The sequence below is a fragment of the Lethenteron reissneri genome, chromosome 23 (genome assembly GCF_015708825.2).
Source record: "Lethenteron reissneri isolate LAM-NWPU_2019-01 chromosome 23, ASM1570882v1, whole genome shotgun sequence".
In the NCBI taxonomy this organism is placed as follows: Eukaryota; Metazoa; Chordata; class Hyperoartia; order Petromyzontiformes; family Petromyzontidae; genus Lethenteron; species Lethenteron reissneri.
Window position 1 is genome coordinate 1,209,606 of NC_083801.1, and position 20,205 is coordinate 1,229,810.

Genomic DNA, 20,205 nt, shown 5'->3' on the forward strand with positions numbered 1-20,205 from the left:
GTGACGATTATTTAAACCGGTCCTGGGCCTCCCCTAGGTCGACTCAGCTTCAAACGAGTAACTGGTGTGGTGTGTGAACATCGCCACTGGGGAGACAAAGGCGGCCAGGCGTGGTGAATCCAAGTCCCGGGCGAAGCTGGGTAGGAAAGCTAGTACTGTACCTAATAAACTGAACTGAACGCGACCCTGTCAACGCTTGTCCCATCAATCATTATTAGCAACCACTTAGGTCCCACATTATCCTAACGTGACCCTGTCTTTTCCCGTTACGTTAATTAGTAACCATGGCCACGGGGAGCCGTACTGTCCCTACACAGGTATAGACTGTTATGAACTTTGGCATAAAAAAATGCGCCGTGTTCAAGTTGGTGTTCGAAGCAAAAACTGTTTGGCATGAGGTCTCCAGTAATTGTACTACTTAATATTTTTATTTTGCGAAGGCCCACTGAGCTATATACAGTAGATCGATTATCCAGGGTGAGGGGTTCTGGATTTTGAAAAATGGCAGATAATCACTAAATCATAATTTAAAATAGCTTCTTTTTAGCACATTCTTGCATGCCATTTTTAGGTGTTGTTATATGATTATGTTAGTGTTTTAAATTTATTTAATATGTGAAATTGGCATAAATAAACATACAAATAGACAAACATAAACATACTCCTTTTAAAAGTTACTGTATTTACTGTCCATACCACTCCAATCTCGAAGACTGCATGGGAGATGTATATACTTACAGTATTTTCATTGTTGAAGTTGTATGTAATGTATAATGTACTGTATATAATATTTAACACTTAAGTAGAACAGATACATTTTTTTGGTCATGCACATGGTGCTGATCGCCGGACTTGTGTACAGCCTTTGGAGCAGCTTTGCTGTTTTCGCAGGATTGGCTCGGGACCGCCGGGTAATGTTCGAAGCAGCCGGATAATCGATGATCAACTGTAGGTCTTTTTAAGAAGCGATCTGGCTACAAATGATAGCTCAACGAAGTGGCTTATCACATGCAAATATATAGCTGCAGCCAAATACTCTAGTAATGCCGTACAATAGCACAGTAAAGCCCCAGCTGGTCAGACATGGCTATCTGGATTTTACTTTTATCCAGACCAATAGGTATATATATACACAGGCGTGTTTCGCTTAACGAGCAAGATACGTTTCGCGAAAATTGCTTGGAAAGAGAAAACTCGTTAAACGATCTTCGTGTTCCTATTGACTCACTTCACTGTTAAAAGCTGAGTTAGGTTTCAGCCACAAAAGTTTCACTCTTGAAATACAAATCATCATTTAAAATAAAGTAATAAAGTAGGAGCCGACACCAGATTGCAGGGGTCTCGTCCTTTATTCCTTTCCTTCCATCCACACCTGTCCCCAGCCGTCCCAATCTCGTTCCCGCCAAAGGCCCCTTCTTCCCGCCCGTTCTCTCCTTATATCTCTTCGATCACCCCTCCCACTAACCCATCTATTGGTGGGAATCCTTCCCCTGACACCCCTACATCACCCCCCCCCCCCCCCCCGGAGAAAAAATAACCGTCCTCGGTTCTGCCTCCCCCATGGACCATTTAAATCTCCCCATGCCTCCCACCACTGACAGTGACGACAGCCCTTACCCCCCCCCACAACCATACAATGCAATATAACACAACAAAATCAATTGCGCGGCCTGCCCAGGTCTCCAGCCAGCATCCCGTAACAGCCCGGACATCCACAGGCAGCAGATGACCGTGGCGGCCCCCTCCTTCGAAGGCCCTCTCGTCGCGGTCCCTGGTTCGGTGGTGCCGGTGTCGCCTTGCATGGCGCCGCTGTCTCTCCGGCCCCCGCTCGTGCCGCCGCTCCATCAGGCCTCACATGGGGTGCTGTAGGTGACAAGGGAACACAGGGCACCGAACCCCCTGCCGGTCGGCGCGTGGTGGTCGGCGACCTTGGCCTGGGTAGGGATGATGATGACGTTGGCAGTGATGTTGGTGGTGATGTTGGTGAAGATGACGGTGGAGAGATGTATGGCTTAAGGCGGGTGGGGTGTACAAACCATCGTCGCTTACCCAGTTGGACCTGGACGCACTGCGGTCGGAGTGCTTTAATGACCTCGACCGGCCCTTTCCAGGGTCGGTGCAGCTTTGGTGAGAGGCCAACCGGCACCTGAGGACAGTGTAGCCATGCCTGGTCCCCGACTTTGAAGGGCTTGGCTGTCACTGTCCTCTCCCGTATCCGTACATTACTCTCTTGGCTCGTGGCCGATGCGGCCTCGGCTGCTTGGCGGGCCTCTCTCAAATAAATGAGGGAGGTCTTTAGTGCCTTCGGCCATGCGTCGGCTCTTGCGGGAATGTCCGTCAGCTGCACCTCAATAGGCGGAACGGGATCCCGTCCGTACATCAGGAAAAACGGCGAGAACCCCGTCGCCGCGTGTGGGGCCACCCTGTACGCCGCTAAGACAGATGGAATGTGGAGGTCCCAGTCGGAATGGTTTTCGTCCACCACTTGGGACAGCATGGCCGCTATGGTGCGGTTAAGCCGCTCTACCATCCCATCGGTCTGGGGATGATACGGAGATGTTCGAACCTTTTTAGTGCCCAGGATAGAGCAGACGTCCTTCAATAGCTGTGAGGAGAAATTCCTGCCCTGATCCGTGAGCAACCGCTCCGGTGCCCCCTTATCAAGGACATAGCCTCCCACGAAGGCATCGGCGAAGGTCTGTGCCGTTTGGTCCGGGAGGGCCCACGCCATCGGCCACCTCGTGCAGTACTCGACTCCGACCAACAGGTATTTATTTCCCCGTGGCGTGACCGGCAGTGGTCCCAGGATGTCCAACGCAACCAATTCGTTGACCCTGGTCACCGTGATGGGTTGTAGGGGCGCCCGGCTTACCCGGGGTGGCGGCTTTCGCAGCGCACATTCGACGCAGGTAGCGACCCATCGATGCACGTCAGCGGTCATACCTGGCCAAAAGTACCGACTCTGTAATGTGTACCGTGTCTTCCGCCCCGCCAGGTGCAGCAGCTGGCAGCCGTGTACGTCCATAACCAATTGTTGACGCAGCGACTCCGGAACTACCAGGCATCGTCGGCGCCCTGTCGGGTCCCATCGCATGAGGAGGTCCTCCCATACGATGTACTCCTCCCCCCCTGCCTCTGCTGAGGCGCATAGCGTTCGCAGTGGGGCTTCCTCCAGCTGTAGCCGTCGCCAATCGTCCAAGGTCAGCCCCAGGTCGTGGTCGGTCAGCTGGACCTCACCCTGTGCGTCCTCCGCCGTGCGTACGGGAGCGATGACTGTCCCCTCCGGCCTCGCCTCCTTGCAGCGTGCCCCGCCTGTGGTGCATGCACAAGGGCCCTGGGGCGCCAGTCGGGACAATGCGTCTGCGTTGGCATGTCTGGTCCCTTTGCGATGCACTACTTGGTACCTGTACTCCTGCAGGCGCTCTATCCATCTGGCCAGCTGGCCCGAAGGCTGGTCGATGCGGAGCGAATACTGCAAGGCCGCGTGGTCAGTGCGGACCGTAAATTTGCGACCATACAGGTAGGGTCGAAATTGCTGCACGAAGTGAACGACTGCCAGGAGTTCCCTACGTGTGACGCAGTAGCGCTGCTCCGCTGATGAAAGCACGCGACTACCATAGGCGATAACCACCTCGCGACCCTGCTGGACTTGCGACAAAACACTGCCGATGCCCACATCGCTGGCGTCCGTGTCCAGGATAAAGGGGAGGCCAAAATCCGGAAAGGCCAATGGTGGTGCATCTGTCAGACGTGAGCGCAGCTGCTGGAATGCCTCTTCCTCCAGAGGGCCCCAATAAAACCTCTGGTTCTTCGCCATCAACACGTGCAAGGGCTTGGCAATGGTTGCGAAGTTGGGTACGAACCGGCGGTAATAAGAAACGAAACCCACAAACCGGCGTACCTCTGGAACCGTTGTGGGAACAGCCCAGGCCCTCACGCAGGCCGTCTTTTCCGGGTCTGTAGCCACTCCAGACTCACTGACGACGTGGCCCAAGTAGCGTACCGACGACTGCATAAGGTGGCACTTCGACGGCTTGAGCTTCAAGTTCGCGTTCCGGAACCGCAGGAATACCTGACGTAATCGGTCAATGTGTTCCTCGAATGATCGGCTGAAGACAATGACGTCATCCAGGTAGATGAGGCACGTTTCCCATTGGAGGCCTGCTAAGGCCAACTCCATTATGCGTTGGAACGTCGCCGGCGCAGTCTGGAGGCCCATAGGTAGGCAGTTGAACTCGAACAGGCCCTGTGGTGTCCGGAACGCTGTTTTAGGCCGGGAGTCCGCGTCTAGTGGGACCTGCCAGAACCCGGACAATAAATCCAGCGTACTGAAAAATTTTGCTCCCGCCAGTGCATCCAATGAGTCGTCAATACGTGGTAGGGGATATGCGTCGGCCAGCGTGACGGCATTGAGGCGTCGGAAGTCCACACAGAATCTCAGTGACCCGTCTGACTTCTTGACTAGGACCACCGGTGCCCCCCAGGGACTCGAGGATGGAGAAATTATGTCGGCCCGCAGCATCTCCTGCACCGCTTGTTGAATGTGCCTTTTTTCCATTGGGCTCATTCTATATGTGTTTTGGCGCAGGGGTGCGGCATCTCCCGTGTTAATGTGGTGCTGCGACAGATTTGTGCGCCCTAGGTCGAACGGTCCCCGGCTGAACACGTCCGAGAACTCATGCAATAATGAGTGCAGCTGCTGTTTCTGGTCGGGCGGCAATCCCGGCTCAGGCCCCGCCAGCTGGTCCATCCACGATTCGGCCCCTCTGTCCTCGGACTGGCTGATGCTGCCTACAAGCTCGGGCTTTGTCCCTGGGGCTCCTAGTGACAAGGGACTAACGTGGGCCAGAACTGTTCCCTCCTGCACCGTCGCTGTTCTATCGGAGGTGTTCAGCACCTGAATGAACAGATGCTGGTTCCTCTGTACAATAGTTTCGGCTCCCACCAGCGCATGGCGATCCATGGCAGCTGACGCCGGAGACACCAGGATGGGTGAGTCTGGTCGGGCTGTCACGAGGGGAGACCGATATTGCAGCGGAATCAGCATCTGGGCTGCCGTGGGAATGGAGACAGACTTACTGACCAGAGCCTGCACGTAGGGTACACCCCGGCTGGCCCCCTCCGCCTTTAGGAAATGGAGATGCGTTCCCTGGACTTCCACCCGCCCATTGGCCAGATCGATTTTCATTGGCATCCGCCTCAGAAAGTCCGTCCCCAACAGGCAGGGTACGGGCAACGTTGCGGAGACAAGGATGGGTCCTGCTACCGAAAGCTGCCCAATCTGTATCGGGGCTTCAACCTGGCCCAGGAAGCCCATGCTGCCTCCATTTGCTGCAATGAACGTTGTCTTGACGGGGACTAAAGGTCGGATTTTATCCGGCAGCATCTCGTGCATGGTGCTCGAGATGATCGTGGCTGATGCCCCCGTATCCACCAAGATACGTGCCGACACTCCCGCGATTTCACCGACCAGGACCGAGGTTCCTGACGTGGCCGCTACCACCCGCCTTGCCAGCTTCCTCCATTGTGTGGCTGAGTCCGGCCACTGACCAGGCGGCGTCTCGTTATCCTGTGGTGCATGGTGAAATGATGGGGGATGGATGTGAATGGACTGAAGATGGGGTTCCTCCCTTTGGAGTGCGTCGCAGCAGGGTGAACGCGCCCTTGTTACATAGTGTGGGCTTACCCCTGGGTTGCGGGCTGGGCTCTCTATGTGGTGCAAATTGCCCCCCTTTGGTGACGTAGGATGGGCCCCCCTTGTGGTGTGGGGCCCCCCCCCCATTGTAGGGGGCAGTGGGGACTGGGGGGTGGGCCTTCCCGTGAGCCCCTCCCTTCTCCCCTCCCTTCCCTTTGTCACGGGGGCGTGGTCCCCCTGGTTCCGTCTCGATCTGCCGCAAAGCGGTGGCGAGGCGGCCCGTGGAACTGCTCCAGGGCGCACTGTCAATCTTGTGGGCTGCCTCCGCCCCCGGGCCGTTGCCCCTGGCAACTCGCCGGCGTCGCAGGCAACTGGTGACGTCACGCCCGCCGGCGACGTCACGCCCGCCCGCGACGTCACGCCCGCCCGCGAAACCACGCCCGCCCGCGACGTCACGCCCGCCCGCGACGTCACGCCCGGCCGCGAAACCACGCCCGCCCGCGACGTCACCTCCGCCCGCGACGTCACCTCCGCCCGCGACGTCACGTCCGCCCGCGACGTCACCTCCGCCCGCGACGTCACGTCCGCCCGCGACGTCACCTCCGCCCGCGACGTCACGTTCGCCTGCGACGTCCCTCCCGGCCTCGGCGCGACTCCCGACGCGGTCTCCGGCCCCGGCGCGACTCCCGACGCGGTCTCCGGCCTCGGCGCGATCCCCGACGTGGTCCACGGCCCCGGCGCAATTCCCGGCGTGATCCGCGACACCACTTTTGGCCGCGACGTCACTCCCGGATGCAACGTCACGTCCGTTCGCGACGCCACTCCGGGTCGCGACGCCACTTCTGGTCGCGACGCAATCCCAGGCCCCGGCGCTATCCCCGGCGCGATCCCCTTCCCCCGACCCGGACAATGGGGACCGGGGAACGACACCGACGGCGCCCACCCCGAGGAGACTCCCGGTAAGTTCGCGGCATCGGAATTATAATTGCTCGGCCCGACCGAGAGGCCGGGCGGGACGGCGTCACTCGCCTGGATCCTGTCGGCGTTCGGCCCCGGCGGGTTCCGGGTGACGTTGGCGGCCTCCGGCTCCGTGCGGCACCCCCTCGCCACATGCCCCTCTCGACCACAACGGTGGCAGACCCACGGGGCGTTCCGTCGGGGGGGCTCGGCGCGATGTTGTAGAGGCGGCTGCCAGCGACGCGGCGGCTGGTCGCGCCCCTGGTCCCTCTGCTCCGCCAGTCCCCGGATCGCCGCGTACACCTCCCGCAGCGATGGCTCCGTCTCAGACGTCGGGGGTCCGTCCCCAGCTGCTCCACAGGCAGCCTGTGGCGACGGTGCAGGTTCGGCGGTTGGTGTCGCTGGACCCAGTAGCGCCGCGGCAACGGCTCGGCTGTTCCCCCCCGCCGCGCCAGCCACCGGGCCCACGGGTGGCGCCCGGCCCATGACCTGCTCGTGGGCTTGGATGGTCCGGGCAGCCCACAGCGAGGTGCGTTCCCCCGGCGTCACCACGGGCATTACAACGCCAGGGCGGCAAGCGTAGGCGATGAGGTGCTCGACCACGAGGTCCTCGAGCGCTTCTTCAGCCAGGCGAGGGAAAGCTCTCCTCGCCAACACGAGCAGTGCACCCCTGTAGGCTAAAGGGGATTCTTTAGCCCCTCGCTGGCGATCCTGGAACCGTTTAAAGGCTCCTTCCGCCGGGCAATAGATCTCCCCCAAAGCCTCGTAGGCCGCCTGTAGCGTGGTCTTGCTGTGCGAGGGAAGGGAGGTGTAAGAGGCCAGTGCTTCCTTGCCCAGAACGGATGGCAGCGCTCGTAGTGCCTCTTCGTCTGTCCACTCGAGAGCGTGGAAGGCAGCCTCGAATCGGCGGACAAACTCCTCCCAGTCTTCTTCCTCAGCCACGAACTTGTCGACGGGCCCCAGCCGACGCGGCCGTCCGGCCACCTGCTCTCCGTGTTGGGTGGTTAGCCCTGGGGGTTTTGGCGGGACCGGCGGCGGCTGGCGTGACGAGGTTGGTTGCGGCTCTTGCCCGGCCGGCTGGTCGGCCTCCGGGTCCCGTGGCCTCTCCTCCCGTAGTACGCGTGGGGGTGGGGGTCCCGGTGCTGGCGGGCCCCCCATAGGGAGCCTCTGTAGGAGCTCCTGGAGTGCCCTCTCCACGCGGGCCATGCGGTCCTCCATGGGGTCCTCCAGGCGATCCGGGCCCCCTGCTGCTGCTTCTGATAGCAGGCCCCCTTGTTGCCCGGGATGGGAAGGATCCCCGGCCCCTGCTTCCTCCTCCCTTGGCTCTTTCCCGCGGGGATTTTTCTTTGTAGCCATGAGATCCCACCGCTGCCACCAGATGTAAAGTAGGAGCCGACACCAGATTGCAGGGGTCTCGTCCTTTATTCCTTTCCTTCCATCCACACCTGTCCCCAGCCGTCCCAATCTCGTTCCCGCCAAAGGCCCCTTCTTCCCGCCCGTTCTCTCCTTATATCTCTTCGATCACCCCTCCCACTAACCCATCTATTGGTGGGAATCCTTCCCCTGACACCCCTACAAAATGTAACACTCAGCACACATGATGAACCACGCAGGCGCCTGGCATTTGTGTTGTTTGAAGGGTAGATGTTAGTGTGTGGAGGGAACAGTAAGGGCCATGCCGGACCGCTGGTTCACATATCACTCGCCACTGTTGTTAGCGGCGGTGCGGAATCGAACCAGGATTTCAGGAGGGATGCGAGATGGAGCGCGACTTCCTGTCCTTAACGTTTGCAAATATTTAGCAATGCCGCCTACCTCTCCCGGACCCACCCATTACAGTGACACCACAAGGCCCCTCACCCCCGATACCACGAAACACGCAGGCACAGCACAGCTGGTAAACAAACAGCTGCGGGCTGCCGTGTGCTCCATGCCACCATGGGGTGCATTCAATACATCGGTCTCTGCTCGCAAAGCAAACGTTTTGCTCGTTTTGTGAACTAATTGATCTAAATCAAATTGCTTGTCATAGCAAATAAAAATAAATAGTGTACTTTAGATGCAAGAATGTATCAAATAGAGAAAATACATTGAACATACTTTAGAATGTTACGTAATATAACATGTCTAGTGACATCAGGGATGTCACTGAATGGTGCCGGCCCGGAAGGGCCGTGGTGTGCGATGTACTTACGTCACGGACAGCACCGGGTGGGTTGCTGTGTGATGCCGGCTCTCGCACAGCATGGCGTGCGATTCACCGTCATCGCGTACACCCTGTAGGTGGGTGTAGTACCAGCCCTAGCGGGGCTTGGTGAGCACTGGGATAGCGCGAGCACCACGCATAGCGTGAAGTGCGGGCTCACACAATAGGGAGCGGGAGAGTGTCAGCCCAGGGACAGGGTTGCCTCGGGCCATGGCACTCTGGTTGATCCCGTAGACACGTGATCTGGAGTGTCCACAGAGAAGGCCCCAGGTGGGGGGGCTAGGGGGTGATCACGTGTCCAGGGAGAGCTCTTGAGAGGGAGCTAGAACACTCGCGAAGGTGGGCGGGGCCGAGGGAGGAGCCAGCCCCGACCCGGGAGGATATAAGGTGGGTCCCTGAGAGGGACTGGGGTCACTTCGTTCTACACACTGGAAGATCTACGTCCTACGTCTGAAGAGGCATCAACACTTGGCCGGGGACCCGAGTAAGAGTCCGACCGTTCGTAGCTGTAAGTATAGTGTAGTTAGCTGGGTGGTCACCACCCCAGGCTGTATCTGGTAAAGGGGCAGTTAACCCTTTGTATATGCGTGTTACAATAAATGTGTTGCCTCTGAAGAATAACGTCTGCGACTCAGTTGGACTCACTACACATGTTTAATAAAATGCACAAGATTGCATTAAATTGTGTATAATGAGTAAAAATGTGGTTAACCGGTATGAAATGTAGTTAGGGAAATACGTTAGTGGTGGGGGGTGTCATGGTGGAGGCATGGCAGCTGTTAATGTTGCAGAGACCTCCACACTTGTGATAATTTACATGAATATTGTCTAGCCTAAACAGCCGTTATACCACATAAACAATGGAAAATGCCTTTGGTAAACTGTCTTCAGGGGCGTTTGAGGTTCCTGACAAATTTAGTAGAGTTGACATTAGCATGGTCAAACTTTTTCAAATTTTCCCTAACTTTTCTTCGCTAAAGTGGCCTAAATACATTTGTGATGCAAGCTGTAAAATGTAACATTACACCAACACAGGAATCCAGCCTTGCGTCTCCATTGCATTACTTTTATTTTATATTGTGTCATCTGGGATGTCAATTCATACAACGTAGAATGGAGCTTCATATAGTTATAATTTGTTGATTAACCAAGCTAATCACGTACATTTATGTCACACTTATACATGTGACAGTTCATTTGTTTGGCTCTGTCGGGTTGTGGAAGGTTTTTAATGGTACAAATTTGGTCAGATAGTTATATAGCCTCAAAACAATGTCTAGTATGAATCACATTGTAACGTTTGTAGCAATGTTAAAACTGTAATTTGAGTGTCTAAATGCAACTGCATCTCAAGACGCTCTACACAACAGAGGGACGCCCACTGCAGGGGAAAAATGGAGGCGTATACATTTCCTGTCATTGGAAAATAATTCATTGAATCTGGAATTGAGCAGGGACAGGAAAGTCCGGCACAGGTGTCTGAGGGAAGGAGGTACCAGACCTCAGGAGGAGGAGAGGAGAGAGACTGACCTCCCCTTAAGTCAAGGTTCACCGGGGCCTGTGGTCTAAAGGCCTCTGGAGCCTGCACGTGGTGGGGAGTCGAATGAAATTAGAAGGAGCGCATACTTTTCGTGTTATGTTGACAGCATCTATACATCATTTACGTTTTGTTGTAAAGCTGACATTCATTGAGGCATTGTCATTTATTAAAATTGTGTATTCATAATGCATTTGTCTTGGCTAAACTGATGCGGACACCATAAATCGCATTCACTTAGATATTACATTTGGCCAAAGACACGAAACGATAGAGCGGTGATGAGTACTTGTGTATTGAAATAGTCTGTTGTGCCAGGGACTTGTGGGCGAGCCGGGAATTCCAGGGGAGAAAGGAAACGCAGGAACGGCGGGGATGACGGTAATCACTTACATCTTGCAAATCCGTGCTTGTTCGGATGCTTTTGCTTGTTTTTTTTTGTGCGGATAAACAATGCAATGCAACAGCTTGGTTTTCATATACGCATTGATCATTGTGTTTTCATGCAATGAAAATAGTATGCCAAGAGTGTTGTGTACAGTACATTCATAACTCGTTTGACGTAATCTGTAAATAACCCTTTGTGCTGCAGGGGGAGCGAGGCTCTAACAGCATCGTGCCAGGCGTGGAAGGGGAGAGAGGCCACCCAGGAAATATGGTGAGCCTCGATTTAATATATATACATGTCTTTATAAATTACATTATATCTCTGATTATTCGAACCAAAACATATCACTGCCTGAGTGAGTAAAACAAGTGATACGTTAATGAAATATAGTGATGAACCACTCAAGAATACATTTTTCAATTTGTGGATATAATAATGAATGATTATATATATAGCATAAATAAAAAATTACGGAGTGTGTAACAGACACAGCTTTTGCACATAGGTGTGGTAAACCACCACCAGAACCAGTGCAAGCAATTGTCCAAGATCTGTGGCCCTATTTTGGAATGTTTGGCCAACTCCATTAATGAGTGATTATACACGTGGGAGGAAACCGGAGTACCAGGACATTTATAATTCATCCCCGTACAGATGGAATACAGATGCAAATGAATCCACTTGCTGTACTACCTTAGCCTCGAATTTGTGTGATGCAAATTTGCCATTCAGTTAAACAAAATTTAATTGTGACCCTTAATTGACACAATTGAATTGTGAACGTGAATCATTACACCACGAATGATAGTTATCTTGTTAGAGCGTAGATAAAATAACACGTGATTGTACTTGCGCACTACTTGGAGCGAGTGTGTATGTGGCAACATCTCTGATGCTTCGTTTGTATTCTTAGGGCCTGCCTGGGACCGATGGGCTGCCTGCTGACCCTGGGCTACCGGGGCCTGACGTGAGTCGCTCAGTTTGTGTGCATCACAACACAAAAGTCGCTTCAATATCACCTCAGCGCAGTCATTGTCCATTCAGGTGTAAAATATGTGACATACAGAATCAGAGCATGGACATGTGTTTCATTCATAATAAGGGTTTTTTGGGTTAGATCGCATTAATATAAATGTGTCGCTAACCCACCACCACCTGGCATGACTAATCATTAAGGTGTGTAACTTAAACATAAGGTACCAATTAGCTATTTCTTTAGCAAATCGGTGTGATGGCGAGTAAACACACAACATTTACAATTGAGTATGCCGTTTTGCTGGTGATTGCAAACAGCCGGCAAATCGCCTGATGAAGCTGGTGGTAATCACCAGCGAAACGTCGTAGTCATGGCACATTAACGTAATATACATTAACGTTGAAAGAGAGATAACATCATCACTTTGCATCGTCGAATAAAATGTCACATTGTTGATGTCTGTCCACGAAGGTCAGTGGAGGTCTCTGATTGCTGCACGTGGCCACTGAAAATACAGTCTCATGCCTTGGTGATTTCTGTACATTTCGTCTGACGATACCATAGGCCAAAGGCTTAACTGTAAGGAAATTATTTTCCTGTTTGTTTGCTTAACCTACAGTCCTTATACAAATATAGTATATATAAGCAACAACAAAAGACCTGAAGTTCAACGACAAGCATCTTGTCGTTAGTGTATAAGAGTGGGACCGGATCTAGGATGTTTGAATCCACATGTGTATTTGTATTCTCAAAACCTAGCTGTCGATATTTATATCAATGAAGTGTATTTGAAAACCCTGGACTGAAAGAGGATCTAAACTCTAATACACCCTTTGTTTCATTACTTTTCACACATAGTGCCTTTTCTCCTTGATTTCTCAGCCCCCTCTAACATACGTGTTGGAAAGGGGCCGCTTTTGTGATGTTTTGGCCAAAATATGCGAGTGTCTTTGGAGTGACTCCATTACCGCAGTGACTCCGATTGCCAAGGGGGGTGCGTCTCAGCTGTTTAAACAATTCGTGAATCTGGCCCTTGTCCGTGTATATCTTTATTTATAAATGTATTGAAGAATAACTTGTTGGTCAAGCAACAGTTAAATATAATTGCACCAAACAATTTAGGAAGATGCAAATACTTTGAATGTACTGTAAGCTCCTCATGAATAGTGTACCATGTTAAGAGACTAGAGATGACACACGGGTGTATATTTTCAAGCTTTTTTTTACATCGCAATAGAAATGTGGCAGCATGCAGTGCGCCAATACTTATGGATAAGTGCGCTGCCATTTTGAAGTTGCGTTGTCATGCCGTGTTTGGTCTGTTTGATTTGTTCTGAAAAGTGATAGACGTTGGTGTCTTTTAAAAGTGTATAACTCCACCTGCATTTACTTCTCGTTCACATGTAGGGTGCAAAGGGCTGGCGGGGACCGTCTGGACTCAAAGTGCGTTTGGGTTTAAGACATCCACTGTACTGACATGTAAACAGGAACATTCACAACTAATGTGTTCGGCGATCAGTTTGTGCTCAGTGCACGTGACACATGAGTACTTCCCCACATCCTGGTAAGAAGCCTTCACACAAAACTTGCACAAGATGGTGGCACAGCCGAGCGATGGCGCGCTCGCCGCTCATTGCAGGGGTTCGCGGATTCGAATCCAGTAGACCGCCTCTGGTTATTACTGTGGTGGTGTATATTGTCCATACAATACTGCATACTGTCTGATTCTCAGCAGACGTTAAAGACCCTTTGACATCATTGGATACCCCCCCCCCCTTACTTTACAACTAGTTATGAAACAATTTATTTACAGATGAATCAAATTGTACAGAATGCGTAATATAGTCTAATGAAACCAATCCACTCCTGAATGTAACACATCATACAGCATAAGTTGTGGTATATCGTGCAGAACAGCTAGAGGAATAACCCTATCTCTCATTAAACATTTGATACGAATAATGGATTTGTAGACATCTTGAATTAATTTAAGTAAGATTTGATCCGTGCTACAGTAATGCAATTATGCCTTCTGTTATGTCCTACGAATCTTGCGCGTGTAAAAATTTAATATAATTTATATTAATTTAAAATACCTTCGCTCATGGTGCTTGACGGGGGCTTACAAAGATTCGGTGCGGTTATGATTTCGCTTTCTGATTGTGTGGGCGCAGGGTGAAAAGGGTGCTCCGGGAGGAGGCGGAACCAGAGGACTCGTGGGCTATCCTGGAAGTGCAGTAAGAGGCACACTGATGGGAATTTGTACTGCAGTAACGGTGGTTAACAAAACGTTCCCAGCGTACTACCCGAAACATAAGTACATTTTACAGCAGCTAATTGCAGAGGTTTCCATATATCTGTCGGGATAATTAAGTTGCTGCACTGCCAATCGTGTGGTGTACAATGGTACCAATGTGCGCCATGCGTATAAATGTGTGTATTACCTCATTAACATGTCACGTGACCAATTACAGGTTTCCGGTCGCTCAATGCGGTGGTAGAAGATGCGTTCCAAAAAAATGGGAACAACAAAGCGAAACCGCATGACGAGACAGCTGCCTGCCAAGTGGCGCTTTCAGTACACACAGTAGACACAGTACACACACAGTACACATACAGTACACACAGTACATACACAGTACACACACAGTACACATGCACAATGTTGTTCCTCGTCCCACCGCATAGCCGCATGTAGAGTAAATTCAAACCGCATGGTAGAGAACATTTTTTGGGTAAAAAAGGTGAGCCACATATACAGCGCGAGCTCGCACAAACCGAACCCACATAGAGCAGAGGAAAACCTGTACGCCTATATAAGGGCTCCTTCTAAAGGGGGCCCAGGACAATGAATACCTCTTCGAGGCCATGGTCACCTCTACCTGTAGCTCTGTGTGCTGCACCAGTATATGTTTGCCTTGCCGTGATTGTTAAACGACCATGTAGGCTTTACCAGAATGTGTGCGTGCTTCTGTGTTTACGCACGTCACACAACAAATTGCTAGACAGCTGATAGGGCAGTGAGAGGCCTACAACGGGCCATGTTCCAGGTTTCTCAGGGTCCCAACCGCATGTGCAGTTATTCATACACGTTTAAGTGTGCACATACTCTCTCTAAACACGGTAATGTGCACAGACTCGCAACATGTATACTTGCGCCCAATCCATATCCTATACTGGAAGTTGAACTTATTTCACACCGTATGTAGCCAACCATGCTAACCGGAGGTGCAACAAGTGTGCCTTACACTCTCGTTTTATCCCAGGCCTTCCCTCCTTGCAAGCGTGATTAAACCTTAAGCCGTAAAGGGGCTAATGAATCTGGCCTTTTCATCACAGACATGGAAGCTGTGTACACAGTAAAGCTGATCGCGTGAACTGTCATTACCCTTACATGTAAATGGCCATTATTGCCACAATGTCAGCATTCATGCCTGTGTCAGTTCAGTTTTGCCTCCGGTGTTGTCGGTGACTTGGTGAATGTATTTTATTCTGAGTCTGATCAATTATATTTAGCCACAGGTGAGTACTTTACACTTGGAAATAAAAAAAACACAGGAAGTATTACACAACAACTGACAATAGGGTTTACAATTCAGGCTGTGCTATATGGTTTGCATTTCAATAGAAAGTTTGGTTTTATTATGTATGTTTATGTAAAATAAAATCATGCATATGCGGTAGTTCAGATTTCAAGGTTGTATGTATGTTGAACTTATTTAGCACCGTACGTAGTCAACCATGCTAATCGGTGGTGGGGGGGGGGTCAACAAACTAAACACAACAAAGCAGTTCTAAAGAAATTAGTTTTCAATATACATTTAAAAGTGCATAGCTGCCGTGGCTTCCCAATAAAGGTTGTGTCTAAAGTCTGTAAACGTCTGCTTGGACTTCAGGGTAACAGAGGAAGCCAGGGTGACCAAGGCAGCAGAGGACCAAGTGGCATGCGTGGCTGTCATGTGAGTACGCATTTTTATTTTTTGGGTCTTTCGGTAAAGTCATGTAGATAGGTTCAAAGAAAATAACAAAAAACTACGACGTTTCGATGGCAACACAAGCGGTCGTCATCAGGAAAAGGGGTTAGCCTCATTCCTTCTTTACTCATGGCCACCTTTCCAGTGGTGATTCATAGTCATGTAAACAAAACATACATTTAACTGCTATCGGTCAAAGGCATCCCAATGATGAAAAAATTACTGCAAATTACTAAATTGGAATTACACAGCATTAATATCGCCTCCGACTATGAAACTTGTTGGTGATATGTTAACTCCTTTGCATTGTATGCAGGAGGCCATGGGTTATATTCCAACCCTGTATATTTGCAGTTTGTGTGTTCTGTCTCCCCATGGTCGTTTGTATGTTTCTCCAGGTCCTCCGGTTTTTCTCTCCACATTTGGCTGCTATGAATTTCCGCATGATAAGCCACTTCGTTGACCTATCATTTGTGGCCAGGTTGCTTCTAAGAACTACACATCTCAGTGGGCCTTACCTGGTAAAATAAATAAAAAGATTTTTTTGTTTAATAGATCCCTTATAAAAAAAGAGTCCGTGAGGCTTCCATGGGTAAACAATCGTAATAAATTTACATATATCAAATGTACTCTTTGGTTCTTTAGGTAAAGTCAGGTAGCAAAATGAAATATAATATATCACGACGTTTCGATCGCAACTCAAGCGGTCATCCTCAGGCGGAAAAAAAATAATCCAGCAGTGGAACTGTTGAACCAGGAAGAACACAGCGAGAGAGCCGTTACAACAAGAGGTTATATACGTGGTGAAGGGCAAGCAGGCGGGGTCTGAGCTGGAAATAAATTCCATTCCCGCACGCAAGTACACATATACAGTGAGGGAAACAAGTATTTGATCCCCTGCTGATTTTGTACGTTTTACCACTGACATTTTAATGGTAGGTTTATTTGAACAATGAGAGACAGAATAACAACAACAAAATACAGAAAAACGCATGTCAAAAATTGTATAAATTGATTTGCATTTCAATGAGGGAAATAAGTATTTGACCCCCTATCAATCAGAAATATTTCTGGCTCCCAGGTGTCTTTTATACAGGTAACGAGCTGAGATTAGGAGCACACTCTTAAAGGGAGTGCTCCTAATCTCAGCTTGTTACCTGTATAAAAGACACATGTTCACAGAAGCAATCAATCAATCAGATTCCAAACTCTCCACCATAGCCAAGACCAAAGAGCTCTCCAAGGATGTCAGGGACAAGATTGTATACCTACACAAGGCTGGAATGGGTTACAAGACCATCGCTAAGCAGCTTGGTGAGAAGGTGACAACAGTTGGTGCGATTATTCGCAAATGGAAGAAACACAAAAGATCTGTCAATCTCCCTCGGTCTGGGGCTCCATGCAAGTTCTCACCTCGTGGAGTTGCAATGATCATGAGAACGGTGAGGAATCAGTCCAGAACTACACAGGAGGATCTTGTCAATGATCTCAAGGCAGCTGGGACCATAGTCACCAAGACCCCGCCTGCTTGTCCTTGGCCACGTATATAACCTCTTGTTGTAACGGCTCTCGCTGTGTTCTTCCTGGTTCAACAGTTCCACTGCTGGATAATTTTTTTCTGCCTGAGGACGACCGCTTGTGTTGCGATCGAAACGTCGTGATATATTATTTTTATTTTATTTTATTTTTCTACCTATGTGACTTTACCTAAAGAACCAAAGAGTACATTTTATTATTGTTAATTTATTACGATTGTTTACCCATGGAAGCCTCCAATGTGGTGGACGAGGACCCCTCTACTGACCAGCGTCTGTAGAGTGAAGGCCAGCATGTTGCGGCCACAGTGAGCCCTGTGTTCAACAACACTGAAGAGAAAAGAAAAGCATTGCAGAGGCTGGAAAAGCACAGAAACACGGGCTGTGGGGTTAGGGTTCGTGTAACTGAGATGGCTAGAGCTAGGGGCCGGTTCACTTTTCTGTTTGGCTTACAGGAGGAGCTTTCTGACCTGCCCTGACTGCACTTCTGTGAAAAAGAGTCTCACAGCTCAAAGGATTTCTACGGGATAAATAAAGATTCTGATTTCTGAAAGATTCTGATCATGTTTGGTTGGCTAATGTTCGATGCCACAAACTGCATGCGCCCCCTTCGTCAATCCTCCATAGTTCCCACAACCCATTGCTACGTAATGGCTCTTATGTGTATATTGAGGGCTTCTTAGGTTTATTTTCAGGGCTTCCATGTGTCTGCTGTTAGAATCAGAATCTTTATTTAGACTGGAGGAGGAATCCGATGAGCTATGAAGTTCTTTTTCACAGATGTCCCGTATGGGCGGGTCAGAAAGGTACAACAGCAAATAGTACAAAAAAACGATAAGAGTGCAGAATAGAGAAAAAGGTAAGGAAGTCACTAAATATAAATAAATAAAGAATACACAAATGTATTAATAAGTCTGATTTATTACGCTTGGGCAAGGTAGCAAGAACAATAAAACAGTCCCAGACCACACCAAGGTAACACGACACAGCAGTTAACATTAATATTGAACTATGATACTACAGGGAAAGATCAAAGTTACAAATCACATGTGCAAATGTGACTGCATCCAGCACTACTCTGATACTGTTTTTGAGGCCCCCATGACAACTGTTGGCTGAGCCCCTCCTGAGAGGTCATCAACTCTGCCCTGCACCAGGGACCCCCTCTACTGCCGTAATCCATCACTGCACGAATGGCAACATTTAAGACCGAAGCAGGAGGATTTTTCCACAACTCTGGCTGTCCGCGTGATGATCCTAGTTGTAATTACTGTCTAAACGTTGTACTCAAATTGTAAATGTTGTGGGTTTACTCTCCAACACACCGGTGCGCTGTACTAGTAATGAATTGGCATTTTTTGTTTACGTGACAAACCTTACTAATTGGCTTTGTCGGGTGGTGGTGAATTTAACGACACATTTATATTTACGCGATCTAATCCTAAAACTTATATTATGGCAAAATAGTGGTTGCTGAAGCACAAACGAAGAATTCTCTAATTTAATTCTGGCAAAAGCATTCTGCATTGAACATGATCATCTGGTAGTATTTCACATGATACATATTGTTTAAAAAACGTTGCTCCAATTCATTAAGCACCTTAATACGTGGTTGTATTTAGACAATTGACACATTACAATTGTATTGCATTGTGTGCTGTTTGCTGACATAGATGCTTATTGTATTTGTAATAATTATTGTACAAATTACATAAAGATTCAAAACATGACTAGTGATGCCTGTAACTCAGCGTTTGAGAGGAAAATGTGGGTTCATCTCATTCTTGCTTTTGAAAAATCCCCGAACCAACTGATTTGAAAAGTGGCGAGGCGATGGCAGTACAAGAAGTGCATTTGTTAACCATTTGTTATTCCATCATGTACTGTACATGGGTTTCTCTGAATATTCTGGTTTATTTTCACAAGGAATAAAAAAACAGAACAGGCAAACATCCCTATGCAGAACTTTCTTGGGGGGGGGGGCGTCTTCTGACCCTTGATGCTTTCTTGGGTAAACACATGAAAACATCCTTGTTGTTACAAAACAGAATTCTCTTCCCTGACATTTTAGGGTGATCCTGGACAACAAGGCCCAATTGGTAATCCTGGTGAGCCTGGTGGTCGAGGAACCAAGGTATGTGGCACACTAGACTATCACTTGCAGCGTTAAGGCCTGCTGTATTTTAATTTGGACCATTTACAAGTAACCTTCATATGTATTTTCAATGCCTGATAAATATAAATACAGGCGTCCCTCGCGTAACGTGTACTCCCGTTGCGCGAATTCGTAGTTACGCGATTCATCTTTTAAGGACATAATTCGCACTTACGCTGTGCGTTTCACAGTTACTCGCTGTGTGTTGGTATTAAAAAAAACGTTAAATTTATTCATAAAATGTTTTTAATGATAAAAATGTAAAAGTAAAAAAAGATCTTTTTCTGATGCCTTCACCGCCATCTCCCATCCAACGAGAAAAGTTTTGCCTGTATGGGAGGGATGGACGCACAGTCATGTCTAAAGGACGTGTGAATGGCTAGTGGTGTAGTGGGTTCACAGGCGACATAGACGGTGTAGTCGAGGCACACTATTATAACTTTACATTCAGCACAGGGCAACGTATTCAACACTTGAAGGGGTAACGGCCCCTTCACCTGTACTGGACTGGGATACACCCCTAGGGCTATTGCCCAACTGGTCTGCTCCCAGGTCCTCCGCTAAGGGTGCTCGGGGAGGCTATCTGACCCGGTCCTGGTCAAGGCACAGGTCACGACACCCAGCCAGACAGACCCGGCTCTTAGAAGAACATCGGCTCTGAGGCTCTGGGGCCGCGCCACTGGCTTGCCCTGCTTGGTCTTGAGAAGGACAGCGAGTCAGAGGAGTTCCAGGGCCTATCTGCCGGTCTTCAGTCTTCACTGGTTCTTCACTCGTTAGCTTTCCAACACTGAACCATGAGCCCTCTCGCTCCCTGCCTTTTATACCAATTTGCCACCGAGGGG

At 49.8% G+C, this 20,205-nt stretch overlaps 1 protein-coding gene across 1 annotated transcript in view; it reads left to right on the top strand.

The window, feature by feature from the left end:
• LOC133345823 (collagen alpha-3(VI) chain-like) overlaps nucleotides 1-20,205 on the top strand; it is a 100,625-nt gene that overhangs the window by 33,544 nt on the left and 46,876 nt on the right. The window contains exons 12-18 of the mRNA XM_061556835.1: nucleotides 10,654-10,716; nucleotides 10,928-10,993; nucleotides 11,637-11,690; nucleotides 13,107-13,142; nucleotides 13,874-13,936; nucleotides 15,596-15,658; nucleotides 19,280-19,342. Of these exons, the coding sequence (XP_061412819.1) occupies nucleotides 10,654-10,716; nucleotides 10,928-10,993; nucleotides 11,637-11,690; nucleotides 13,107-13,142; nucleotides 13,874-13,936; nucleotides 15,596-15,658; nucleotides 19,280-19,342 (408 nt within the window). The remainder of the gene's footprint in view (nucleotides 1-10,653; nucleotides 10,717-10,927; nucleotides 10,994-11,636; nucleotides 11,691-13,106; nucleotides 13,143-13,873; nucleotides 13,937-15,595; nucleotides 15,659-19,279; nucleotides 19,343-20,205) is intronic.